This window comes from Strix uralensis, chromosome 20 (assembly GCF_047716275.1).
Source record: "Strix uralensis isolate ZFMK-TIS-50842 chromosome 20, bStrUra1, whole genome shotgun sequence".
Lineage (NCBI taxonomy): Eukaryota > Metazoa > Chordata > Aves > Strigiformes > Strigidae > Strix > Strix uralensis.
In genome coordinates this window covers 9056791-9082404 of record NC_133991.1, presented here as the reverse complement: position 1 = coordinate 9082404, position 25614 = coordinate 9056791, and the positions used below count along the sequence as shown (strand labels likewise).

At 49.9% G+C, this 25614-nt stretch overlaps 2 protein-coding genes across 6 annotated transcripts in view; both read right to left on the bottom strand.

Annotated features, from left to right (window-relative positions):
• GOSR1 (golgi SNAP receptor complex member 1) overlaps positions 1-845 on the bottom strand; it is a 33542-nt gene extending 32697 nt beyond the window's left edge. For 4 of the 5 annotated variants that reach the window (XR_012631710.1, XM_074890480.1, XM_074890477.1 and 1 more), the window contains exons 1-2: positions 756-845; positions 146-260 (exon numbers count right to left, since the gene is read on the bottom strand). Coding sequence is in view for 4 of the 5 variants with exons in the window: in XM_074890480.1 (XP_074746581.1) it covers positions 146-260; positions 756-786 (146 nt within the window). In the remaining variant the exon portion in view is untranslated. The remainder of the gene's footprint in view (positions 1-145; positions 261-755) is intronic. The other variant, XM_074890478.1, reaches the window with a different exon arrangement.
• A 197-nt stretch (positions 846-1042) lies between these two features.
• Positions 1043-25614, bottom strand: part of CPD (carboxypeptidase D) — a 27511-nt gene continuing 2939 nt past the window's right edge. Inside the window, exons 2-21 of the mRNA XM_074889842.1 lie at positions 25149-25396; positions 17156-17298; positions 16291-16460; positions 15318-15685; positions 14710-14901; positions 13652-13819; positions 12354-12463; positions 11827-11929; positions 11219-11361; positions 10469-10638; positions 9565-9876; positions 8174-8369; positions 7775-7910; positions 6808-6957; positions 6293-6388; positions 6138-6202; positions 5848-5979; positions 5272-5457; positions 4858-4957; positions 1043-4186 (exon numbers count right to left, since the gene is read on the bottom strand). Coding sequence (XP_074745943.1) covers positions 3960-4186; positions 4858-4957; positions 5272-5457; positions 5848-5979; positions 6138-6202; positions 6293-6388; positions 6808-6957; positions 7775-7910; positions 8174-8369; positions 9565-9876; positions 10469-10638; positions 11219-11361; positions 11827-11929; positions 12354-12463; positions 13652-13819; positions 14710-14901; positions 15318-15685; positions 16291-16460; positions 17156-17298; positions 25149-25396 — 3415 coding nt within the window. The 3' untranslated portion in view covers positions 1043-3959. The remainder of the gene's footprint in view (positions 4187-4857; positions 4958-5271; positions 5458-5847; positions 5980-6137; positions 6203-6292; positions 6389-6807; positions 6958-7774; positions 7911-8173; positions 8370-9564; positions 9877-10468; positions 10639-11218; positions 11362-11826; positions 11930-12353; positions 12464-13651; positions 13820-14709; positions 14902-15317; positions 15686-16290; positions 16461-17155; positions 17299-25148; positions 25397-25614) is intronic.

Here is a 25614-nt window from a genome sequence, read left to right as displayed (position 1 = left end):
CACCAGCGTCACAGCATCAAGAAGTGCTGAAATGAGCTTAAGAAGCTAAGCATAAAAGCCACAGGTGGGACTAACATGAAGCAAATTATAAAAATGAACCAAGTACCACAAGCAGCGTTTAAAACATAAAAAAATGGGCTAGTACCTATACCTGTCGCGCCTTCCGTCTCGGGTGCTGCTGTAGCTGGTGCAGAGTTTGCTGAAGGAGACCAGCTTCAGGTCCAGCTCGTTCTCCAGCTGCCTCGCCTGCTTCCTGAGATCTGCACAGGGCGGCCCAGAGTGAGGGAGAAGTCACAAACCCGCGGTGACCCCACGCCTTCAGGGAAAATGTTTTCACGAGGTGCTTTCAAGCGCCGCTGGCAGAGACTTCTCGAAAGCCCCGGAGTGGGGAAACCCACAGAGACCGACAAGGGGGGGGCCCTGACGGTGGGGGAGCACCCCACGCTGAAAGCGGGGGCACGGCTGAACACCCACAGGCCCTGTCCCACACGGCCGGGGGGGTCCGGCGCGGGGTGCCGCCCCCCTCCCCGCGGGCCCCGAGGCCTCCCCACCGCAGGGCTCAGCCGGGCACCGACGCCTCATGGCTGAGGGGCCGACGGGGCCACTGCAGCCTCCCGGCACGGGCGGCACCGGTCCCCCGGAGGCGGGCAGAGGGGACCCGGCGGCAGTTCCGCCCCGCCCAGACCGGGCTGTGCCCCGGCCGGGCCCCGCGGCACGCAGCCACCCCGTCCCCACCGCCCTCGGGCCCCACTCGCCTTCCCAGTAGTTGCTGCTCCCCGCCGCCATCTTTGTTGTCCAACGTCAGCCACGGCCCGGCGAGACCGGGCCACCGAGAAGGGCGGACCAGAGCGTCTTCCCGGACGCGCGGCGCCCGCCGGGACGGGCGGACCTCCCGCTGCAGCGCCCCCCAGCGGCTCAGTGGCGCCTCGCCCCGGCGGCCCCGGTGCAGCGCCGAGCACCGGGGGAGCCGCGCCGGCCCCCAGCATCCGCCTTGCAGCCCCAAGGCCCCCCTGCCCCTGAAGGAAGAACGAGACAACCCAGGTGGACATCAAAATAGTTTTATACAGATTATTGGATCTCAGTATACAGGTAAAAAACAGAGGGCCCGGCTGAGGGCAGAGCCAGGCCTCGCCTCACACCGCCCCGTCCCGCTCCCAGGAAAAGGCGATTCAAGTCCCTTTTAAAAATGTACATTTGAAGGCACAGTGCACGGACCGACACGCTCCAGGGACAAGGGCCCGCGGAGGACTGGCTCCTTGCCCGAAGCGGCACAGGCACTCCCGCGGATGGACGGACAGACAGACAGACTGACGGCGAGGGGAGGCCGCTCCTGCCTTCCCAAAACTGGCAACAAACAGCCCCAGCGCTTACTTGCTGCGGCTCTGAGCGCAGGGCAAGAGCCAGACACGGACCTGGTCCTGCTGTGTAGAAAAGTCTCACATGTTTGCAAAACATCTGAAATCCACTCACCTTAAAAATGACACCTACTCCAAGCTAACTGCAAAATGCACTCTCAGAGGGGAAGGGCCAATTCTTAACGAGACTTGCTAGTGGGACAAAGCAAGGCCAGCTCAGTCCGTTACCTGCTGCCAGAGAAAACAAAACCCAAACAGAGCTCCAAGAGCCATTTACAAACTCAACTTTAATACAAAACCCCAGCTGTGTCTCTTGTTAAAGCCCTCAGAAGCAGGAAAAGTTTGGAGATTAGGCAGGGTTATTAACGCTACTGTGTGGTGGTGTGCTGCAGCCCATTACAGATGGAAAAGGGTCACAGCCCAGGACCAAAGCCCATCCCCAGCTCCGCACCATGAGCTGGGAGCAGGCAGAGATGTTCATGGCTCCTGTACAACAGCGGCAGCAAGAACAGCTCTTTCACACCACAGCGATGTGGGACACGAGCATGGGGAATGCTCAGCCCCACATCCCTGTTCCCAGCACACCTCCCCAGCCACATCACGTGTTTCTTGCAATATAATTCCCCACGGAACAGGGAAGAAGGTATACTGGTGTCTAAGGGTTGTCTTTGTCCCTCCAGAGAGCTGAACAAAATCAGCCAAGACTATGAGCATGGCAGCATGGCCACAGGCACGTGGTTCGGGAAGAGCATGTACTGCACACAGAGGTGAGGAACAGCTCCTTCCCCAGGTGACATGGCCCAACAGTCTTCAACAGTTTTCCCCCAGAGACCAGGTCAGAGCCCTGCAGAACAGTCGCCATCATACATGGGGGTGCAAACATCCCCCCCACAGACACCATGTGCAGGTTTCACTAGTGGACCTCCCCAAGCTGCCAGAGAACAGATCAGCTCAGGGCAAACTAGGTGCCCAAGATGTTGCTGCACCAGGCTCCTGCACCCAGGAGTTCAGGTCAATGGGGCAAGAATTAAATAAGAAAATGAGCAGCAAGAAAATAAGTGCCTATTCTAACCCCAGCCTTCTGCCCAGAAAGCACAGGAACATCAGAGATGCATAAAGGCTTTGGAAATCAAACGTTTCAGCCATTCTTTCCTTCTGGACATCCCTTCTATTCCCCACAAATCCCATGTGTCTTGGGGATGCACGCTGCAGCTCCTCTTTCCAACTTCCTGTCAAGTGCTACAAAATTTGGCTGCTTTTCCCTTCCCCTCCAGCACAGCCGTTCAGTCCTTCCTCGTGCCTTTGCACCCAAGGCCCCCGCAGCAGCAGCCACAACTGCAGACACACAAGCAGGTGGAGCTCTTGCTACATACTTCGGGGATGCTGTAGCAGCAGAAGAGAGCCAAGCCAGCAGGCTAATTTGATGCCTACCATCACCAGAGCTCGATGAGAGGGTGATTCCAAAGTGCTCTGATCACTAAATGGTATTAGGTAGACAATGGCAAATGGTACAGCTTTTTTTCAAAATTTAAGACTGAAGTTCTGGGCCATGGACACTCCCATGACCTCTCTCCCTGCTGCTCCAGTAATGCTCGAATACAAAGCAGCGGTCAGATTTCACTGTTTCCTCCTGAATAGTAGTGGACTTGAGCAAAAATGTTCAGGTGGAGTCAGTAACCAGCTGCTTTTCTACAGTATCCACCACACTCAGTTTAACCATTTGTTTAGAACAACCTTCAGTTGCTCCTTCAGACACTGTGCTGTTGTAATACGAATGTGAGACCCCGAGGGCCAAATCTACTGCACAAATGAAAAGCAACCAGGGGCGATGGGGATAAAGTTTCTTTCTTCCCCAGAAGTCAGGAACAGCAGTACTGCAGAGCTGGCAAGCAACTGAACTTTGTCAGAGTTCACTGAAGCTCTGACATTTGCTCCTTTCTCCAACTCACATCAAGAACTGATGTCATCTCCCCCAGCTTTCAGGATGCCAAGTCACTGCCTGGAAGTAGCAACGCATCAGAGGTGCTCCACAACCACTGCAGATCATAGCAGGCCACAGCATCTCATGGTGGGGAAAAGCTCCAAGGGAGCAGTTGAGAACCAAGGGCTTTTTTTTTTTTTTTTTTGGTCTTTTTGCAAGGGCTGCTCTGCAGAACGTGGAGTCAAGTGAAAGATTTGGCTTCCCCCAAGTACAGAGTGGAAAACATGAAATCAAAACAGGTAGAGAAACTGCTGTGGAGTGTTGTAACTACGACTCCGTGCAGGTCTCGGGGCACTTCCCCACCATCTGCCGACTGTTGAGGTGCTGGGGAAGTGCTAAGAACTCTGCTGGCCACCCTGTTGTCTTTCAAACAATGTCATGTGAACCTCCACATCTTGACCCAAAAATGTAACAAGCCATGTCCTTAGCCCAAACACAGGCTCCAACACCCACTGATTTGCATGTACATAGGAACAAAGCAAACAGTAGGGCGAAGTTGGGAGCTGCCACCCACACCTCTGGAGGACACATCCTGCAAGTTAACATGTCAAAACTGAACCACAGGGCTCGCCCCCCGCCACCGGGTCTGGTCCATGGAAACCTCCTTTCCTGCCTGGGAGGTGTCAGTGTTTGCTGGAGTACAATGTTTCTTCTTCAGTGTCTGTTTCATCCTGGAATTCGTGGCTCAGGAGGGACTTCTTTGAGCCAGTGGACATCATGCGGATTTCGTCCTCATAATCGTCGTGGTGCTGCCGGAGGCGGTGGAAGCCGTCCTTGTGTCTGTTGGACTTAATTGAGCAGACACACCAGATGATACAGGCAGTGAGGACCAGAGCAGACATACTTGCACCTGCCAGAGAGAAGGCATTAAAGTTAATGTCACGTTCCCCCACCCCAGAGGCTCCTAGGCTTGCCACCACCTCTCTTCCCTTCTACAGTCACAACCACTTTCCTTGCTTCACTGTGACCCTGCTCCTTCCTCCCAGGCCACAGAAGACATGCCATGCAAGAGAGCTGCTTCCAGAGCAGCACTGCACTAGCTTTACTTTCTGTGCTTGCAATCTAGGATAACATCACTGAGCTCCTCTGCAGACCACTGGATATAAACTCCAGCCTCCCCAGCAGCTGCCACCTTGACACACACACAAAAATAAATCTCTTAATGCTTACCTGGTGCCACACCACTCAATGAAACCTTGGGGAAGAAGCAAGATCTGCTAACTCCCAGCATTATGCACAAACAGGCTCTCCCCATTCCAGGCAGCTCAAAGTCCATTCTGGAGCCTTCAGACCCCTGCACACTCTCTACATCCTGCCTCCCTCCCATCTGCTAGCCCAGCATCACCAGATCCAAGGGTTGTTGGACCAGTTTGCAAGGACAAGCACATATTCAGAAGGGACAGCAGGAGATGGCTTAAGTCTGCAGGCTGCTTTTCCAGTTCAGCGAAGAGAAGGGTCATTGTCAGCATGAACTGGTATAGAAAGCAAAGCTCAAAGCTTTGATCAAAAGTGTCACTTTACCTGCAACAGTTACAACCAGCTCCCTTGGCAGACCAAATATCCTGTTTTCCGTGTCAAATACAATGAACACAGAGCTGGGTGCATCATGACGTACAAAGACCTGCAGAAAGATACAAGAACTCAGACTGTCTCAAAGCTTGCACCTCTGTTAGGTGTCCAGACAAGAGAGATACTTGCTGACCAGGGCAAGACCGAGCGGATGTCAAAGATAAGTGCGATGGAAAGAAAAGCTAGTGCCCAAAAAAACCCTCCTGTGCTGGGAAATTCTTCTCCATCCATTGTATCAAGGCAGAAAACAGCTACCCTGGGCACATAATCAGCAGCTAAACACAGCCAACTAGGCAGAGGCCAGATAGGGATGACTTTACATGACAGGGAGCGTGAGGAAGATCTCTGATACAGACATTCACATACCTTGACATGTTTCTGCTGGTACCCGTCGGCTATCGCATTGATGCTGTGCAAACCTGGAGCCAACAGCACATGGAAATAGCCACCTTCTTTAGTAGAGACCCTCAAACCTTCGTTAAGAATAATGGTAGCTTTAGAAATTGCCTTGCCACTCTTGTCCTGGACGAATCCATGAACTCCCTTATGAACCTGAAATAAAGCATTTCAAACCCTTTGCGTTCACATCCAAGCATATGGCACATTTGTAACTAAAATAGGATCTAATCTTTGCTTCAAAATACAGGCCATTCTCCATCCCTGACCCCCATACTAAATAGAAGTGCACAATACTGCCAGGACTGCTCAGCCCACTGTAAGGCAACACAGCACAGATGTTTAACTCTTGTGTCAACACATTTCCTGGTCACTTGTTGCCTCTGTTCAATCCATTCCTCATACAGTCTAAATTATGACCATCTGTAATTACACAGCACCAACAAAAACACAAAGACTCTCCATACCACTATTCCTCTCCCCCTCCCCACTCGGCCCACTATCTTCACTCCTTGCCAGAATTTCCTCCCCCAGACTGTGGCTCACCTCCACCAGCATGCTAAGGAGAGATTTCCTGTGGTCTGCCCACAGGCCAGGAAGCTGTCCTGCACTCGGGAAGTAACAGCAGCTGGTATAAACAGTGATCTCAGGACAATGACCAAACGTAACGCTGAAATCCTGCAAAAATCGAAACCACAGTTACAACAAGAGGCGGTATTTAAAAAGCTTTGCAAAGTGCAGCTGGAGGTGGGGAAGTTTTGCCCAGACGTCAGAACAAATATGCTTTTTAATGCTTGTTTAGCAGAGATGGAAAGCCTCGTGCCGTGATGAAGTACCTTCATACTTCCCAAGTGACTGTGCCATTCAGAGCCACGGATCACACCGCCAGGAATATTCTCATCTGTGAGAGCAAGAGCACAGCTGTCAGATCTGCTCCAGGCAGAGGCTAGCACAAGTTGACGGCAGGGTTAAAGGATTTACCCACACATACCTGACTTATTTGGACAGCCTGGCTGGCCCAAATGCATCAGCGGATGGTTGTTTGCATACAGAGATGCCAAATGCTTCAGTGTTTCTTTGTTCTCCACTACAAAGAGAAAAGCGAGACTTTGAGAGTGCAGCTCCTATTCACTAGAGAGGCAGATTCTCATTCTGCCCTCATGATCCTGTATTAGACAGTGACACACATTGTTTCAGGGGCATTCCAGATTTCTTCTAACACTGAGGGTTGGTATCAAATAAGACTTTATACTGGCTTTGGCAGAGGAAACTTCTAAATACTGTTGTAGGAAAAGAAATGGTAAGTGTTCTGATCCCTAGCTGAATCCTCTGAGGTTTCGTAGCTTTACTTAACAGACTGTCAACTCCACATACAAAGGGCTGAACACAAAAGGAGGCTACAGAACATCACCAGTGCAAAAAGCTCTTACAAGTGGTCACATGAACTTCTGCAGAGACAGCCTGAGGGTAACTGTGCATGCAAGGCCCTGGAGGAGTCAGTCATACCTGTCTGCACTGGCTTATCGTATGGGTAAGTGACAAGCAGAGATCCTCCATCCAGTGCAACAGAGAGGCTGAAATCCTGCTTCAATATCAAGTTCTCTATGATGGCTTTGGTCTCAGGCTCTCGTGTCCCTGAGTACCGGGAGTAATTGCCTGTAAATCAGAACAACAAATAGAAAAGGGAATTGACAACAGTTTCCTCTGCTATTTGAGAGGTCAGCAGAAGTACATTCTTTGTTTTTGCCTGAAGTTTAAGTCTGCTGCATGTATTAAAAGGTATCTGTTAGATCTCAGCAGATGCACCTGACAGATCAAGTAAAGCACCTAGTCCACACTACCCATGGGGGGAATTCATCTGCAAAGCTAAACAAATGTGACACATCACTATTTCATCAAGCTATTTACTTCTGTAATGCAGAGGGTATTTCATGTGTGTTTGCTCTCCTCAATGCCACCAAACTGACATTTTCTTAAGAAAGCATTTGGGATGATCCCAGCCAAGCCTGGCCAGTGAGAACACTTGGTCCCCAGGAGGGATGGGCATAGCCCTGATACTGTGCTATGGATACAGCAGGCAGTTACATGGAAACCAGCAAAGCATGAAAAGAGGAGACTGCTTCCAGGGAGCATGAACAGAGGGCATTTTTCAGAAATCAGGTGTTGAAAGAAATCAATTAACGGGAAAAATACATTAGGTGTTGTCCAACCTGTGGACTGTTCCTAAAGAACTTTGCTTCACCTTTTCCTTGCAAATAAGAGACTGAAAATTACCATCTGTAAGGGGGATCCAAGCTCTGGAAGCTGCCCAGCAGCTGTGCTGCTTAGGCTCCAGGGCAGGAGTGCTGCTCTCTTTACAGGTAGACCCTGTAACCAAACGACTACACCCAACCCCTGAGCAGCCAGCAGACTTCTCCAGCAGCCTGCATTTCTACAGGGACACCACACATCACTTTGCTTGAGTTTGCTTTACTTGTGAAGTCTGTGTCCAGATCTCTGCCATGAGCATTAGTCTGGCCTATCTTCGATGTGCAGCCTCTCTCCTGTGCTATCTCACGTCCGTCTGGATTCAGGGAAGGCACAATCACAATCCGCGTTCGGTCAATCAGCTGAACAAAAGGAGGAGAAACAGCACATAAAGTGCAATTAGTAGGGTTCATTCTCTGTACATCTTATTTACCTGGATTTCATGCTAGGAACTGCAGTTAGTGGTTCCTACTTGCCCCGTGAATCTCACAACCCCTCCCCATTATGCACGGAATCACTGCAAGCCACAAGCCAGTGTTAACAAGACAAGTCTCTCCCAGTGAGCACTGTCTTCTCAGGATAGAGCTGGAAGGCTCCAAGATGGTCCCTCGCACTGGCTCCTCACCTTTGTAACAGCAGCGTTCTTCTTGTAGTTCATACAAAGAAACTCTGCCAGTGCCAGGAGAAGCTCTGTACCAACAGGAGCGTTTCCGTGAATACCAGCAACAAAGCGGATCTTTGGCTCCTCAGGCTCAGACTGGTTGGGCCTGTTGGAGATTTCGAGGGACCAGATCTGACGGAACTCGACGCTCTGACCCAAACTGCCAAGAGATGAGAAACCAGAGCATCAGCTGAGGAACAGAGCCGCAGCCCTTGTCCGACCTTATGCAGAAACCCTGGTGTGGAAAGAACTGCTGCCAACCTCCATGAGGAGGCTGCAAAGACAAGTGACGGACAAAACACAACCACATCAGGAGGGCAGATCTGCAGCAGCACTGAACTGAATTCACTATGAACGTCAGTTTGAACACAAGCATCTGTGTCAGAAGGTATCCAGGTCCAGATGTACAGGACACCCAATGCTCCATATATCTCTATATAGCCTATGACATCACGACTAATTTGGAACTGCTACATGCCCCTGTGGTTCCAAATTGTGGGTTGTTTTTTTTTTTCCTTCAGAGTGGGATACATCTGGACATCAAAGTAAAGCACCCGGCATAGAGGACAAAAGCAGGACTATTTCCAGTAACACAGAAATTGTTGCCACAGTCATGCCATTAAGTTAGCAAACTGAATGCAAGCAAAGCAGGGAACACAATCAGGGCTGATGCAACTGGAAGGACAATAGGGGCTACAGATCAGAAAAGCAGCCTTGGCACCAGCGGGGACAGCACATGAGCACGTTGTGCCTGGTAACAACAAGCAAATGAGGTCCTGGGACAAAGAGATTTGTGCTTTCTGAAGCTGACAGAGGGTAAGCGCTACAGGTCACAAAGAAAAGTGGAGGACTGCAGCAGCTGGTCTCCTGCAGGAGGGCAGAGACCTTGGCTCAGGGCAAACTAACTCAAAACATGTCTTGCACTACCGAATTAAAATCTGAAGGCAGACAATCAAAAATCTGAGAGGTGTAAGACAAATGTGATCACTTTTGCTGTGGACTCCTTAGCAGGGTGGATGTCAGAAAGGATTTGGAAAAGGAAGGAAATAGCATGGAAGAGAGGTATTTGCAGAAACCTGGGATAACAATTCTGGGAATATTGCCAGTCCCAGGCACCCCTTTAAGTCAGTAAAATGTCTGGAAAAAGCACATGGACGCATCTGTGAGTCCCTGCAGCCAATGCTCTGCCACCACGCCCTTATGTGTGGGGCTCCCTTGAACTCAGGGACCACAGGGAAGAGGGGGACGAGCTCCCCATCTCCGAGCCATGACATTCATAGCTCATCATTTCACTACTTCCCTACTCCAGGCTGCTGCTCAGGGAGTTGCTGAGCACTGCTGCTTTGAGTTTTCACCTGGTGAGATTTGTGATGTGCGGGTAGTTCAGATAGAGGCCTCGGAGGAACTCGGAGAGGTCCTTGTAAGGGCGGTATCGGTATGGAGAGACGTCCCCCGAGGAGGTAAGCAGGAGGCGCTCCAGGCCATTCTCAGCAGAGAGGTCTTTGATTAGGGTCTCAAACTCCTTCTCGTTGGGGTCACTGGTGTCTGGGGTGTTCAAGACCGGCACCTTCCCCTCCTCCACTTTGATGTCTGTCCGTGAAAGAGTGAAGTTGACTTGCACCCCACCTTTGCTGCCAACTTCCACTGTCTTAGTGACTGGATCATACCTACCCAGGGAAGAGAACACACAAGGAAACGTCAAGGGTTCAAGGCCTCACACAACAAGTCACCCCGCTTCCTGACCAGACACTCACATGGGACTGCTACCACTCCTCAGCCAAAAGTGAGGAGCATAAAAACAAAGAGCAAGAACATTTCAAAGGGGCATGGGAATGGCAGGACGACAGGGAGAAGCTCGGGGCGCAACATGGCGCTGAGCTGCTTTTGGCTCAGGTGTTGCAGGGTTACGTGGCAGACTGGCAAGATGACAAGTCAGACTGCTTTAACACGGAGGTTTTGGCAGCAGTTGAAGTGATTAAGTCATTTCTGTGGGCAGCTGTCTGCAAGAGAATTTCCCCTAAAGACAGTAAGTTATCAACTTCTTCCCCACACCACCTCCAAACAAGGGAAGATTTGGATTGTACACCAGCACCAGGTGAGCACCCTTTGACATCAGGGTAGCATCACATTGCTAACTCTGCACAAGCCAGAGGGCAGGAGGAACACCCATGCCTACATCTGCTGTAGGCAGAGGCGATGGCACTACTCCTGACTGAGAAGTCTGTCAGGCAGCTGTTTGCCCCTTGTGTCACCACTTACCCTCGGGCAGATGCTGTGATTTTGTACGTCCCCTGGACCAAGAGGCGCCAGTAGTCTCCATCCTTGTAGGTGGTCACCGGATGGTTGATGTCGGCAACGCTGATGGTGGCGTTGAGAATGCCCCTTCTGTCCACAGCGTCCAGCACAAATCCCCAGACACCGCGGTGAACCTGCGCACAGACCCAGAGCCCTGCTGAGTGCCAGCCCTCGCTCTGCCTCCCGCCCCTCACAGCGCTGTGGGATCCCACCAGCTCCCAGCCCAGGACATTCAGCATTCCCAGAGGAGCAACGTGTTCCAAAAGGCTTCAGGTCAGACTTGCCAGCAGCTGGCATGGACAAAGATCACCTGATGAGTACAATGAGTAATTGTTTGGCTCGGGGCGCCACCACAGCACTCTTTGCTCCACACCTTTGTTTGCACGTCCCAGGTGCGCAGCACTACCACCAGCCCCGACTTAGATGGGAGCAGCACATAAAGGCCACTCCAGCCTCAGAAAACCAAGGTAGTGGTAAATAACAAGCCCACACCTGCATCACCTGGTTGCTGCTTCCATACAGATTTCTGGTATGTTGAGAAGAAGGGGAGAAGAGGGAGTCAAGACCTGTTCTCATGGGGATGATTTCTGTGGAGCAGGTACCCAAGCCAGCCAGGAAGCAGAACTCACTTCACCCCACAGATTAGCCCTCTGGCACATCTAATGTAAACCCTGGAGGCAGCTCACACAATTGCTTGGGGTCAAAGCACCTCACCTGTTTCATGAACTGGAGGAGAGATCGGCGGTTCTGCTCCCAGTACTTTGGCAGTTCCTCAGCTTTGGGATATTTCACACAGCCCAACTCAATGGTCACTTCAAAGCAGTTTGTATTTAAGTAATTCCAGTCTTGCATCCCACCTACAACAGGAATGTAAAAAAAGTTTTGGCAAGGTCTCCTCAAGGCAATCGTACCACGGCTCAAAAAAAAAAAAGAAATCAGATAGTAGAGAAAGATGAAGTACAAACTACAACATGCATTTTATAGCTGGAGAGGGCTTTACAGAGGGCAAGATTCAAGCTTCAAAGGGATGCCAAAATAGCAGACAAATAACCATCCTTCTTGTAAATACCTTTCATGCTAATATACTGCTGTAAAATTTTATGAAACCATTTTGCTAATAGCCAGAAAAACTACACTATAAATTCTTTCCCCCTTGAATAACTTTATCGGGGTACATTATTTAAGAGGTTATAAAAGAAACCCGAGTCCCAGTAATCTGGGCTGACTAATGCAGAGTTTGTGACTGATCAGACTAAATTCTTTAAGCTGCGTGTGCATTAACTTGAAGGTAAACAGTGCAAGAGACTTCAGGTCTACTTTACCTGGAACGTTGTACCACTGAGCCCCATTAGTGATGCCATGTGGGAAGTACTCAGTGGGGTACATATCCTTACAAGGGCTTCCCTGATACATCTTTGTATTTTCCTAAAAAACAAGATGCAACATGTGAAGCTGAGTCTGCACTCTACAGCCACTGGCACTTTTGTTGTTACCAAACACAGAGGTTCATGTAGACATGTATTTTGTGCTGCAGCCGTACAACAGGCTGCACCCACACCCAAACCCAGCCCATAGACATCCTTGCTCTCCTCCTGGCCCATGTACAGCATTTTCCACCACCCTTCAGGGCGTTGGGCCCCGAGCCTGCATAGAGCGCTCCTCCTCCAGCGCCTGCAGACGGAACATGCTGGGCATCCGTCCACTCCTGGAATGAGAGCCTCCCTCAGGGCCCTTCCGCCGGCAACACCAGGCGCCCACAGTACCCACACCCTCCTCCATCAGCCGCTCAGGAGGTTCCCGACAGCAGCAGGATTTAACCCAGCAGGATGTTTTCCTGTTAGAGCTTTACCTTGGAGTAGGAAAGTGCCAGCTGCTGAAACACAGCATCGTCTGGAGATTTACTGTATATGGCTATTCCTTGTTCATCATCATCAAAGGGGTAATTAACCACCAGAGAACCTGCAGGGGAAACAAGCTTTGACTCGCACTTGCACACTTTCCAAGTGATCCCTCAGCCTAATAGGGGAAGTTTTTCTTTTTCTCCAAAGAGTGCCAAGTCTTCTGTTTCTGAAGACTCGGCATTAAACAAAACATTAAACCCAGTGGCTAGAAAGACAACAAAAGCACAGGAAGAGATAAGACCACACCCAGTTGGGAAGGTGAACCCAAGCCAGGACACATCAAAGGTTTGGCTCTGACGTGCAGGAGGGATGAGCACAACCTCATAATTGCTTTCACAGAGGAGAAAGCAAAGGGAGAAATTCTGTAGAACATGCACGGTGCCCTTGGCCCAACTGCTGTAGTTTTTCATCCTTCTGGAGTTTATTGCAAGCACTGACAGATTATAACATCTTTGGCTTACTGAAGCCTTCCCTAATGTTGTACTAATAGCACTGTGGAACCCCAGACACCACCACTGCTGGAGAATTGCCAGCTCCCTCGTACCCACACACGGTACTTCTATACTACAAAATTAAACACGCTAGCACAAAGCAGCCACCTGCAAGTTACCACAGCTACAAGCCAGCAGACAAACTGTCTAGGGAATAAGCTGTAATACAGAGACTTAATTTAGATCACTCCAAAAAGATAATTAAATTACAGCAAATTTCATATTTCCACCATGCGATTCAAGGCAGGGAACCCACAGGACTACGTCTTGTTCCCTTCCCCTTTACAAATACGATGAAGCCTTTAGCAGCCACAGCACTAGAACACATTCCCAGACGCAGCTGCTGAACAACCACTGACGAGTGTCCATCCCCATCTCCCAGTGGGCAGCATGCTAGCTACTCCCCCACGCATGTGCTCCCGTCAGAGAAGGGTTTGGGATCCTTCCAGCAGCCTCTTCACCTCCCTGTGTGCCTGGGGACATGGCTTTCACCCTCTCTTTCCAGCTTCTGATCCATCTTCCAGCAGCACGAACACAAGGGTTGATTTACTTTTGTGTAGGCCCTTTGCAAAGGGCCTTACCCCTGTCACAGGAACCTGGCTGCCTTCGCTCCTGCCATTTCACAGCAAGGCCAAGGGCAGAGAGCTCTCTGCGAGAGCTCCTCAATTCACACCTAAACACTGCAGAGATATCCCTGCAAACTCCCATCCCTTGAACCTCAGCGCGGAGGAAGGAGCTCGGTTTGGCTGTCATACCTCCGTGCAGGTTTGCTGAGAGCACGAATGGGTAAGTCTTTAGCCAGGTCATGACAGCGAGAGTTTCTGGCTGCGGAGGGTCTGCCACATGGAAGAACTGATCTGGGAAGTTCCGGTTCAGGTCATAGTTGTTGCTGTTGTTTCTGCCAACGGTACCTCCTCTGTCTCCTGAAAATTAAACATGTGTTCAAGCCTGTGCCCTATGCAATTGCCCCCTGCAGTGCAGAGGCTTCATCTTCTTAACTACAGAGCTTACAACTATCAGTTAATGGAAAACAGCAGAGAGCACAACAGTGCTGGGCTTCCTACAGCCCAGAGTGACGGGGCTGTCACACGTCCCTTCAGCGACGGGCCTGCTCTGTGCACAGAGGTGTCCGAGGGCCCTTTCAGCAGGTGTTTGCACAGGTTTTCAGGGCCAGTCAGACCACAGCCAGCAAAAAGGCAGCGAACCATGAACAATCCCAGCAGCCGGATGTCACGAACGCAGAAACCTCAGAGCTCACCTTCTCAAACCAGCTGGACGAGTTCTTTGTTACAACCAAGCAGAGCTCTGCTTCCAGAAAATCATTCTGGACAGGCTTAGTTCTGCCAATCTGCAAGAGCCACGCAGTTTTAAGGACTTCATGAAGGATGTTTTTGCCAATTTCAACATCACAATAAAAGTCTGTATTATCCTTGGACAAGTGCTCTGCAGACAGCCTGTCTCCCACATCACATGTTACTTAGAGCATGGACCAAAGCACAGCAAGTATGAGCTGTGTCAAAGGAATGTCTTTTTTTAAAATAAGCCTTGGGATAGACACAAACCATAAGGGGACCCAAACAGGGGCAGCATATAGCACCGCTGAAGCATAAGAGCTCTCCCTCCCCAACAGTTGACCGCCCGCATCCCGCAACGTGGGGTGTACCCACTCGTCCCACAGAACGCGCCAAGTCCCTTCCCAGCCTCCCTGTCTGCTCCAGCAAGGCTTCCAGATTTCTCAGAGAGGTACCGTGAACTCAAAGGCTTGTTCTCAGAGCTAGAAACCTCATAGATGTTTCAACACAGACAGCAATACCTTCCTGGGACTTCTCATAGCCATCAGGGTTCATCGATGGCATGATGTGGATCCGTGTGCTCCGGACCAGATCTGTCACTTCAGGATCCGTGCCGAAGTTCTTGCAGAGGTACTCGATGAGGTTCAGGAGAAGCTCTCGCCCCACAACTTCATTCCCATGCATGTTACCGATGTACTTGAACTCCGGCTCACCTGCATATACACAGCCGCAAGAGACAATTATAACCACTTACATTAAAGCTTGGAGACATATCACCACCCTGAGCACTGCTCTCTCAGGCCTTTCTGCAGGGCTGGAGGGCGTTTACCTAAAATTTACCCTTCTGCTTCCACAACACCAAAAACAACAAACATTGTTTCAGGGAAACCCCTTGGTCCTTCTGTCCCCAGAGCTCCACGACCAGTGTAGATGTCCCAGGGCAATGCTCTTTAACTCACACTAGTGCCACCCACTGCACCTGGCCTTTTTAGAAAGGATACTGCAAGGAGCAGCACAGTCTCTCTTCAGACAGGTGCCAGCGCTACACTCCTTTTTGCTCTGCCCATCGAGTCTCTCAAAGCAAAGGGACTGTCCCTAGTGCCTCGTTAAAAAGGATTTCCCACGTCACCTGCTTCGTGGACGCCAGGGTTGTCAGAGATCTCCATTACGTAGAGCTCCCGCAGCTCCACCGACTTGCCCACAGAGTAGAGTCGGGTTATGTTGGGATACTCGCTGGCGTAGCGCCGGAGAAAGATCTCCATGTCTGAGAAGTGATGGTGGCGGAAGTCCACAGGCTGGATGGGTTGATGGAGAGAGGTTGGGCTTGGAGCCTCTGCCTGCACAGGGGTGGGGGTGATGGTAGAGACAGGAGCAGCTGTTGCTGTGAACTGTGTGACGTTAAGAGCTGGTGGCATTACAGTCGGCTGCAAGGAGAAATCCACTTCTGTTGCAGCTCCCTCCTTCACCTCGATGTTCTCTCTGGTCACTGGTGTGTAACTGTGAAAAAAATGAGCTGGCTTCAGCAAGGAGGCTCTGCTGAACAGAGGCCAAAACCCCCTGCAGCCTCTCCACCAGTCCAGCCTAATCCTCCCAGCCCAAACGCACTGGGCTAACAACTACCTGAGAGATTCACCAGTGAACAAGCTGACGGCACGCATCCCACTGCCACCAGACCCAGCTACGCTGCTGTCCCCGCTGTGTCACAGAGGCACAAGTTCCTGTTTACAGACTCACCAAGGAAGAAGCCACGGGCGTACCACAGGGCTAGCCTAGGGGCAAGCTACGCATTCACACCCAGACTTGAAACAACACCAACTCTTACTGGGGCAACCCTACTCCGCTTTCTCCCTTTGCCCAAAAAGTAAGATGCAGGTTGATACAAGCAATCAAACAAAGGTGACAGAAATGCTGTGCATCCAACAGCACCCCGCTGCAGCGGGGCATGGGGTGAACAAACACAGCTGCAGCTCTAAGCTGGAGTCCTTTACTGTCACAGCTTCCAGCCAAACCCCTTAAATACACAAGATGCTTTGGGGGAAGAAATCAAGTGAAGGAACATGAGGAGCTGGCAGTGTGGGCACAGGCGGCCACAGAGACATTACCCCATTACAACTGCGGTCACGTTGTAGGTCCCAGGCACAAGCAGTCGGTGGTAATCGCCAAATTTGCCTGCTGTGATGTTATGAGCAATACCAGCAACAACAATGGTTGCGTTCTCCAGGCCAGCTCCGGTGACTGCATCCCTGACAAAGCCTTTCACACCGATGTGGACCTGAGGAAAACAATACAAGAGCCTGGCTGAAGACAGGAAACATCAGGGGAACCACATCCTCAGCCAGCAATATCCCCCTGCCCTTCCCCAAACGCAGCAGAGCAGGACAGCTGTCAGGCAGAGACATCCAGTGCTTAGCCAGCCAGCAAGGACAGCAATTCCAGCATGCTCTCAGGATTGATTCTCCCTAACAAATCCTCTAATTCATCAACATGGGCACACAACAATATGAACATAGCAGGGTTACAAGCCATACTGAGGGACAAAATGCAGCTGCCTCCCTTCCCAGTCTAAACTATCACCTCCTCAACTCATACACGGGCACCTGGAGACAGCCTGGCAGAGGACTCAGCAGTGCTGGTGCTTTTAAACATCACTGGAGGTTCATGGCACTGAAGCCACACACGTACTCTGCATTACTTAGTGAAATCTGCACTGATCGGTCCCTCTGTTTAACACTTTGCCCCACGAGGCCCCTCTGAGTGAAGCTCTGCTACCGTAGAGGATGTGGGAACTGTGGCAGAACCACAGAGATACACAGCAGCTTTGTAGCCACCAACCTCTGCACAGTTAACAGTTGTGTTACCGCACGCAGCAAACAAACCACAAGAGCAACTGAATACGGTGCTCTCAGCCCACCGTGGACACACGGGTTTCACGGTTGCTGCCCCACGCCCCAAGCCAGCCCGCACTACCTTCTCAATGAAAGCAAGGAGAGACTCCCGGTTGTTCTCCCACTCCTGCTGAAGCTCGGAGGTCGGGGGATATTTACAGCAGGACAGCTCCAACGTGATCTCAAAGCAGTTGGCCCACACGTAGTTGTAATCTTGCATCCCACCTGAGAAAATGAGGCAGAGACATGTACCAAGAGCAACGCACAGACATCCCACCACAGGATGCACATTTTTCCCTGTCCTTCAGCCCCCCACAGCATCTCACCACGATGCTGTCCTAGCTCCAGAGCGAACAACCTATGGAGAAAAGTCAGAAGAGATCACAGTGAGAGCCTGTGCTGGGGAAGACCGAGCTCTGTTTCTCCCAGTAACTGGCACACTGGGCCATTCAAATCAGCCACAGAGAGTTCAAAGATGACAGTCCCTTTGGTTTCACTGCTCTGTCAGCTGTACTCAGCAGCACAGCACTTGGAAATTCATACGGGTTCATTTTACTGGGAAGACATTTTCCAGACACTATAAATGCAGTATTCCAGGGCAGGCACACTGCAGTTTGAACACTACTGCTGCCAAGTCCTTCGCCATACGTTCCAAGCTACCTTTAGATTTGTGAGGTCTTCCTGTAAGAGAAGTTATTCCACCCAAAATGAGCTTCAGGCCTCTGATACAAAAAAGCACACCAGAATATCAACCCGAGAAGTGGCAGCTCGAATCTGCAGGCCAAAATCAGTTTCAAGGGGCATACAGCTGTTATCCAAAAAAACTCATAGCAAAACTCTAGACGAGAGGAGAGCAATGCTTCCCCTTCTCTACTTCCTCAGCTGCTCTTTTCCTCCAACTCCTTATCTGAAGTATCATTTACTTGATATTTAGAGCAGCCCCAGCAGAAAGTCTGACAAGGTCTGACATGGTGACAGCATGCAGTGAGCTGCAGCAAGTCACCTTCAGGAAACTCTCCTGATTTGGGAGGGCAGCGATGTCTCCCTCATCGCTGAGGACTCCTGCGATCCCTCAGCAGCCAGGTCCTGCAGGAGGAGAACAGGACACAGACTTGTCCACCCGAGAAACTCCAACTGGGAAACTTGCTCTTTTCCCTGAGCCCTGCAGCCAAGTCACCAGCCTCCTCCCACATTTCCTCTTTAAGGCAGCAGTCTCAATCAATTTAAGGATGTTGCAGCACCTGGGGACGGCTTGCTAGCTTAGTGTTAAACCAGCCAAATCTCCGTAAGCACCAGAACACAGGAGTGCACAGAGCTGTTTCCCAGTATTAAGCTCATCTTGCTATTCTTGCCCTTCAGAGAAACCACAGGCACTGCTACAAATCAGAAAGGTCACCTTGTTCCAGCAAGTGTCCTGACCCCATTTGCTGGAGTTTACCTTCAACCTTCAAGCAAGCAAACCTGTTTCTCAAACAAGAATGAATCATGTACCAGCAGGACTTGAGGTCTGCAGGTATCAACACTCGTGATCTAGAGCTCAGACTTCAGCGTGCTGCTGAAGACTGCAAATGTTCAACCCTCTAAACATTTGTGGGACCTTTCAATAGTTAAAAAGACATTTCAAAACCACCACAAGTCTGTGAAACAGGTTTCAGAGTCACCCTGACAAATCCCACCACATGACTGTAGCCAGATGTCACGGCCACATGAGAGGATCGTGCCCACCACCACCACCAAATCAGGCCGTTGTGTCAGTATGGAAAACACACCACGCTAAGTTTTATGCATACTGATGATACCTTCTGGGTTACACAACTTTACTCAGTTACAATCCAGGCAGATGGTGTGCCACAGCCTTGGCCACCACTTCCTAGACGGCTTCTGCATGGCAGCACCGGCACCCACTCAGCCCAGAGACCTCCGCACACCAACTGAACGACTCCCACTGGTGTCCGCCAGACACAGGGATGCAGGCAATGGGTCTCTTCTGGATGAGTTGAGGAAGTCAAGCTGGCTCTCAGAAGCCCATCTGTCACAGAAAAGCTATACATTTGCTCTGCAGGAGGCAGATACAAACTTCAGGAGGAAGGAAACCAGAAGACAGCCTGTAACACATATCACTATCATGGCACCAGCCTACAGGAATCCAGAGGCCAGTCTGTAAGAAATGCATACTTTGTACGCCCACCCTTTGCTTTGCCCACCGAAGTGCTACATTAGTGCTGTGATAATAAACCTCACTTGCTTTGTCTGATTCCCTAATCCTTCACAAGCAAGGGACCCTCTGAGCTGGCCAATTAACCTGCCAGAATGGATCAATACTGCGATGCAAATGCACTACCTGGCATTTGCAGAAACTGTGTTAATGCACACCCAGGAAAAGCTATGAGCAGCACTTTACTAAGCAGAAGAGGCTTATAATTAATGTGGTGGCTGTAAGCATTCACTGTCCCAAAAGGTCAGGGACTGCTGCTCTGAATTCAACAGCCCCACCACATTTGGGTAAAGCAGAGCTGGACTGATGGCATGAAGTAGGATTTAGAAAAACAGACCCTTGGGAAGATGTGCGGGACGGTACCACGACAAAGATGTCCCAGTTCCTCGCAATTCCTCTGGGAGCCTGCTGCTAAGGGAACACGAAGCTTTTATTGTAACAAATCAAATGTCACTTGCCGCCAGAAAGAGCATTGCAGCTTGTGCACGGGTTGAGATCAAACAGGAAAGAGACTTTTCTGTCCAGCACAACGGGCCAAAAAGTGTTTGAGGACTTTAAAACTCTCAAACTCAGTTCAAGAGGTTGGAGGAACAAGGCCTGCGAATCTGACACATACCCAGTTCTATTCAGCTCCTGTTACCAGGCTCAGAAAAGTAACCCACAGCAGGCTGCTCTCTCGCCAGTAAACACCATGCAGAGTGAAACAATTTGCCAGCCTATAACCATCTGTTCATAGCAGGACGCTAATGCATTTGAAAACATCCATACGTAAACCAGAGCCATTATGAAGCATATTTAGTGCTTCATCTGCCATTCAGGCAAATTTAGGACAGATGCTCACCCATAATAGAGCAGCAACGGACTAAATTAGAGCTTGCTACATCAATTTCAGTAAAACTGTCTCTTCAGGACAGTAGTCCATTGCATACTTGAAAATTTGGACTGTATCCACTGCACATATTTGGCCTTCACTCGGCCCCGTTGCAGAGCAGGACAGTTATTTTTACAACATATGGAATTACGTATTTTTCCATATACCATCTGCACAGCCTCTCATGGCTATGCAGAAGATCTGGAGGTATGAAGAGAGACCTGTACACAGCCTACCATTAGCAGAGCACAGCACTCCCAAGGCTGTCAGATTACAGTGCTTCTACTCTACCAGTCTCTTTGGCTAATATCTGGGATAACTTTCTGGATTTATTCCAGCATTTTTTAATCACAGGGTGTCTTTTAGCCCACACTGCGTAAAGCTTCAGCCTCCCAATTAAGCATCATCCCTATTTTACCAGTGAGGAAAGCAAAGGAAAGGTGAGTAGCTTACAGTCACAGCAAGTCAGTCCCTGGCTGGCAGTAGGTCACAAAAATGCTGAGAACAAACCCCTCTCCTGCTCTGTCCCACTCCTTGAGCATCAGGACCGCACTTCAGGCAAGAATCCCAGACCTCCTTCAGCACAAGGGCTGCAGCGTTCACACTGTCAAGAATGGCTCTGCTCCCTGCCAAGTTCAAACCAGGCAGACAAGGAGGAGAATGCAGCTCTCTAGAGTCAAGCCCGGGGATACAGATACCATAAATAACACCACGTGCCAGGAGAAGCCTTCCAGGCCAGCCAGGAAGGGCTCTATTTTCAAACTGTGCTATGCAGAAACCTCTCTAATTCCAGCTCTCGCTGGAGCAGATATTACGAGATAAGAGACCTGCAGCTAAGTTAAAGCAGAGAAATGGTTGTGTCTGCCCTGCAGAGAGAGCAGATGGCACAAAGGAAGCTAGAGACTTGATTAAATACATGGCACAAGTCGCTTACTCTGTGGACAGAACCGATTGTCTCATAGCATGAGACTGGGTGAGCACCAGCAGCAGCACCAAACAGGCAGAGGAACGTTTTGGTCCATTAGTCTGCAATCATTAAAACTCAGAGGAGGTGAGGTTTGAGCCTCCAACTCCAGCAGCTGCAGCACACAGCCCAGAGCAGCACAGCCCTGCAGCCTTCCCAGGGCGGTCCCAAAGAGGAGGGCAGTCTTCCCAAGAACTGCACCACCCAGCAGTTCATGTTAGATGTGAAAAGCCGCATCAGACCCTCAAACCATCAAGCCAATATTTTTCTCAAGAAGTAAGAAAAAATTGCAGTAATCATTTTAATGAAAACACTTACAAACACATAAGAGCGGCTAATTGTGCGTATCCCAGAAAGACATGGCTGAAAACTTCTACCAGAGCTCATGCTGCAACTGCCTTCTGCCATGCCCAGGAAACAGCGGCCACCACAGTGATGCCATGATCACCCACTGTTCTCAGCACTCATTTTAATTGCTCTGAGTTTGATGTCACTAAAAGCTGTTCAGAAGCTCAGTGTGGCTAGCAACCACAGTCAAAACAAGCTAGTAAGCACACATGTAACCTAAATCTACACTCAACCTGAGAAGTGCCTTCCGGTAGACACCAGAAACACCTCAAACGCTTGGACATCAGAGACTCAAACTAGCAAGGAAAATAACTTTTAGGAAGGGACTGCAAATAATGACAAGACCTTCCAAGGCTGCCCACAAAATACCCTAGTGAACGTTATGTTGAATTCAGTTTCTAAACTGAGCTCTTTATAAAATAAGGGCAAGCATGTCCTTCCCACAGACAGGACTTAAGCGGTTTCTTAACTGCTTTCCAAGCATCACCTGAACCATACACCAGCCCAGAGCTGCATGTATTTTCTCGATTTGAACCAGCCACTTGGTAGTTAAAACCCCCAGAGGTTAAAAAGGAAGGAAGGGTAAGAGCATGTACAACAGAGATAGCCTCTAAAAAGCATCCCAGTCACAGACGTGCCTATCTATAGCAGCTGGAACGCAGAAGCCAAATTCAACTGTCTGGCAGAGAGCCATCTTTCTCTGTGCACACTTGACCTTAACAATTACTCCAATGGTTTGTACTTGCCACCTCGGTTTGACACACATAAGAGGTTGTTTGCAAACTCAAACGAAAGTTAATGGGATCTGGCACCAGCATAAACCTTGGACTGGTAACTCTGGGACAATGAATCCCGTGGCAGTTTGCTTTCTGACATGTTTGATTTCACATGATAAAACGTGGCAGGAAAATTTCCACCTGTTGAGACATTATGTTCTCATTTCTTTGTTTTTCCTGGCTTTGGTTCACTTGGAGCCTGCAGTCTCTCCTGGCACAACCTGATCCACAGGCCACAAGCACACTGTTCACAGAACCGTGTGCTCTGGTCATCTCTAGAGCTCAGCCCAGCCCAGGGAGCTCCCGCAGCTTACTGGGATTTCCCCAGCCTCATTTTACCACACATTTAAACTCTGCAATCACCGGGAAAGACCTCCTGGTCTGAATACGAGCCTCAGCAGCCCTTGGCACAGAGCTGAGCAAGTCAGATGACTCAATACACCACCGTGGTGGTTTTGCCGCCTCTGTCACACGCTGCATACAACTGACTCCCCTTAGCCTGGTTTTCATCCACCACTAAAAATAAGTGTTAACACCTAAAACCCTGAAGGGACACAGTGACTTCACACAACATCAAAATACACGTGTACTGGCCTCTGTGGTATCTGTTAGTTCACCTGTGCTCTTCCCAGGCTCTCAGCTCCCGTGGGTTACACCTCACATAAATTTCTCAGCCTGGGAGGTGCTTCGAGGGCTGCCATCACCCTCCACGTGTGCATCTTTAACAGCAACAGGACGTAAATTACTACTCAGGGGAGAGGCCACACAGGTGCCCAGCAGCTCCTGTCTGCAACCTCAGCAATGCTCCATTCTCAGTTAGTGTCACTGCACCCTCCCTATAATCTCTGCCCGTGAATCACCTGCAGCCATCAGCACTGAGACCGAGATTGTGGTTTGTCACAGCAGAAGGATTCATTTCCACAGAGCCTGGATGCTGGAGGCTATTGGAGATAATATAAACCACAGTGATGGCAGCACAGAGCAAACCGGTCTTCAGTTCACACCTTGCTATTTCCTGTGAAAGGAAAGTAGGTGAAACCTCTGCTCTGCTCGCTGGCAAGGCAAAGGCAGCCCAAAAGGCTCTCTCACCAGTATCACAGCCACTAGCCAGGTATCTCGCATCCTAGCAGGAGAATGAAGAAGTTAACCCTGCAGCAAAAAACACTGCTCACTGGGAGCAGGGGAACACAAGCCCAAAGCTCTGGAACCACCCTCCCTTCAGAGCACACCCATCCCACTTCATTACAAGGGCAGAAAACCTTAGATGCGCAGCTAACAAACCTCCCGACCGAGATGTTTGCTGATAACGACTGCCACCAGAACAAGGCAGCACAGATCATCCAGGATATCCTGTTCCCTCATAAGCAAATTCACCACATTACACAAACCTTCCTCCTGCTGGACTTTTCACAGCAGCAGAGTGAACCTTGAGCCAGCAAACACCAGGGCTGGTGTGCTCGACGGGGTGGAGGGAAGGAGACAGCTGCTAGAGAAAGAGATAAAACTGCATCTTATTTGAACACGACATCTTATTTGAACAGTGAAATCCTGGGGAATGATTCAGCCACCGCTGAAATCAAGACTTTCTCTTCCAGCACAGAGGCGATATGTTCAGGTCCAACAAGGGATCCCTCCCCTCCTTCCCAAGCAAGGTGGAAGCAGGGTTAAGAGAGGAGTCAGCTCTGAAGTCTATGTTTCGGAAAGACACCGTCTTATTAGAATTTGTTAAGCTGTAAGCTCTAAAGGATAAACAACAACATTTGATGTCACTGCCTGCTCAGCACTCCTGCTATCATCCCTCAGCCCTATGAGGGAAAGCAGAGCAGTCTGAGCACAGCAAAGCAATGCAACTTCTTCAGACCATGTATGCAAGGTCTTTGTTGTGTCCTCACCGCAGATGTTTCTGCACTGCCTGGCGAGACCATGGTTGTACAACATCCGCTGAGGGGGCACAGCAATGATAGAACTTCTTCTAATGACACGGCCAAGATTTCTGTTTCTGCCAGCTCACAGAGCCTTTCCCACAAGAATATCTCATCATGAACTGTCACTTAAATCCCATTTTCAGCAAAACCGACGCAGACAGAGCGGCCCACCACGTGGCTGAGCCAGGCCAGCCTCCTCCACACAAGCAGAGTGGTGGCACCAGGAGATAATTTGCTTATATTCACATCACTTCCAATGAAGCTGCCTAATGGAGGGATCAGGAGCTCTCCTAGAAGCCCTAGCAGACCGAATTTTGGATCCCTTCTAGATCCTGCCACACTAGTGGAAGAGAACAGGCTGTGCTGGTTGTCATCCTCTGCACAAGTCTAACAGCAGAGCAGTTCATAGAAAAGCTGCCTACCCTCTTCCAGCAAGAGTAGCTAGGTTAGCTCAGACCACATATTTAAATAATTTTACATAGCTTTACAACAGGCTATTCTATAATTATTTACAAAATTACAAGTTCGAAGGTTAAAAAAACCTCTCACAGAATACTGGCATCAGTTTAATACCTTTAACAATAGTTTCCTCTTTCTTGTATCAGAATTTAGTAACTGTCTGGAGACCTAACAACAGTTCATTTGGTAAACGAAGCCTCCCACAGGCAGGATAACTTGCCAACACCTAACAGGGTCAGGAAGAACCCTCCAGTTTGCTGTGGTCTCTTCCCTACAAACTTCTCCCAAGCTGTGACTCATCAAGCACTTACTGGTGTGCCTGTGATGCCACCTCACTTCATTTCAAGCTGCTAGAACACATTCAGAGCTAAAAATACCACTTTACCCACCGTCCTTTCCTCTGTGATAATCACCACTGGTTTGGATGTCAGATCCCAGCGCGATCAAGAAACTATTTCTGTAAGACATACTGTTCAGTGAACTAGCAGAGTCAGAGCGATTCACCAGCACAGCTTACCTTCTACATCATACCACTGGGCACCGTTTGTGATACCATCTTGGAAGGTCTCTCCCTCCTCGCCAGGGCAATTAGGTTTGCCAGTTCTCATTATGGGGTGATGTGACGCATAAGCTCTTGCCAAATATTTGAACACTTCGTCATCAGCTGATTTACTGTAGACTCCTGTGGGCTTATGCGTGGGAGAGTCATCATAGGGATAGCTTGCAACCACTGAGCCACCATGAAGATTGCCAGAGAGCAGAAACCTGAGGTTGGGAAGAAGAAGAAAGAGTCATACTGGAACAATTTCAACAGGAAGCTGGCTACAGCCACCCAACCAGTTATTCTGCTGCCTTCCCACCCAAACTGTGTTCTCAGGAGCCTTCAAACTCTATTTGGGATCAACGAGGCAAAACGTGCCACCTGGACGAGCTGCCCAGCAGTAACGCTACTTTGGAAGAGAAGTGATCAGACCCTGCTCCAT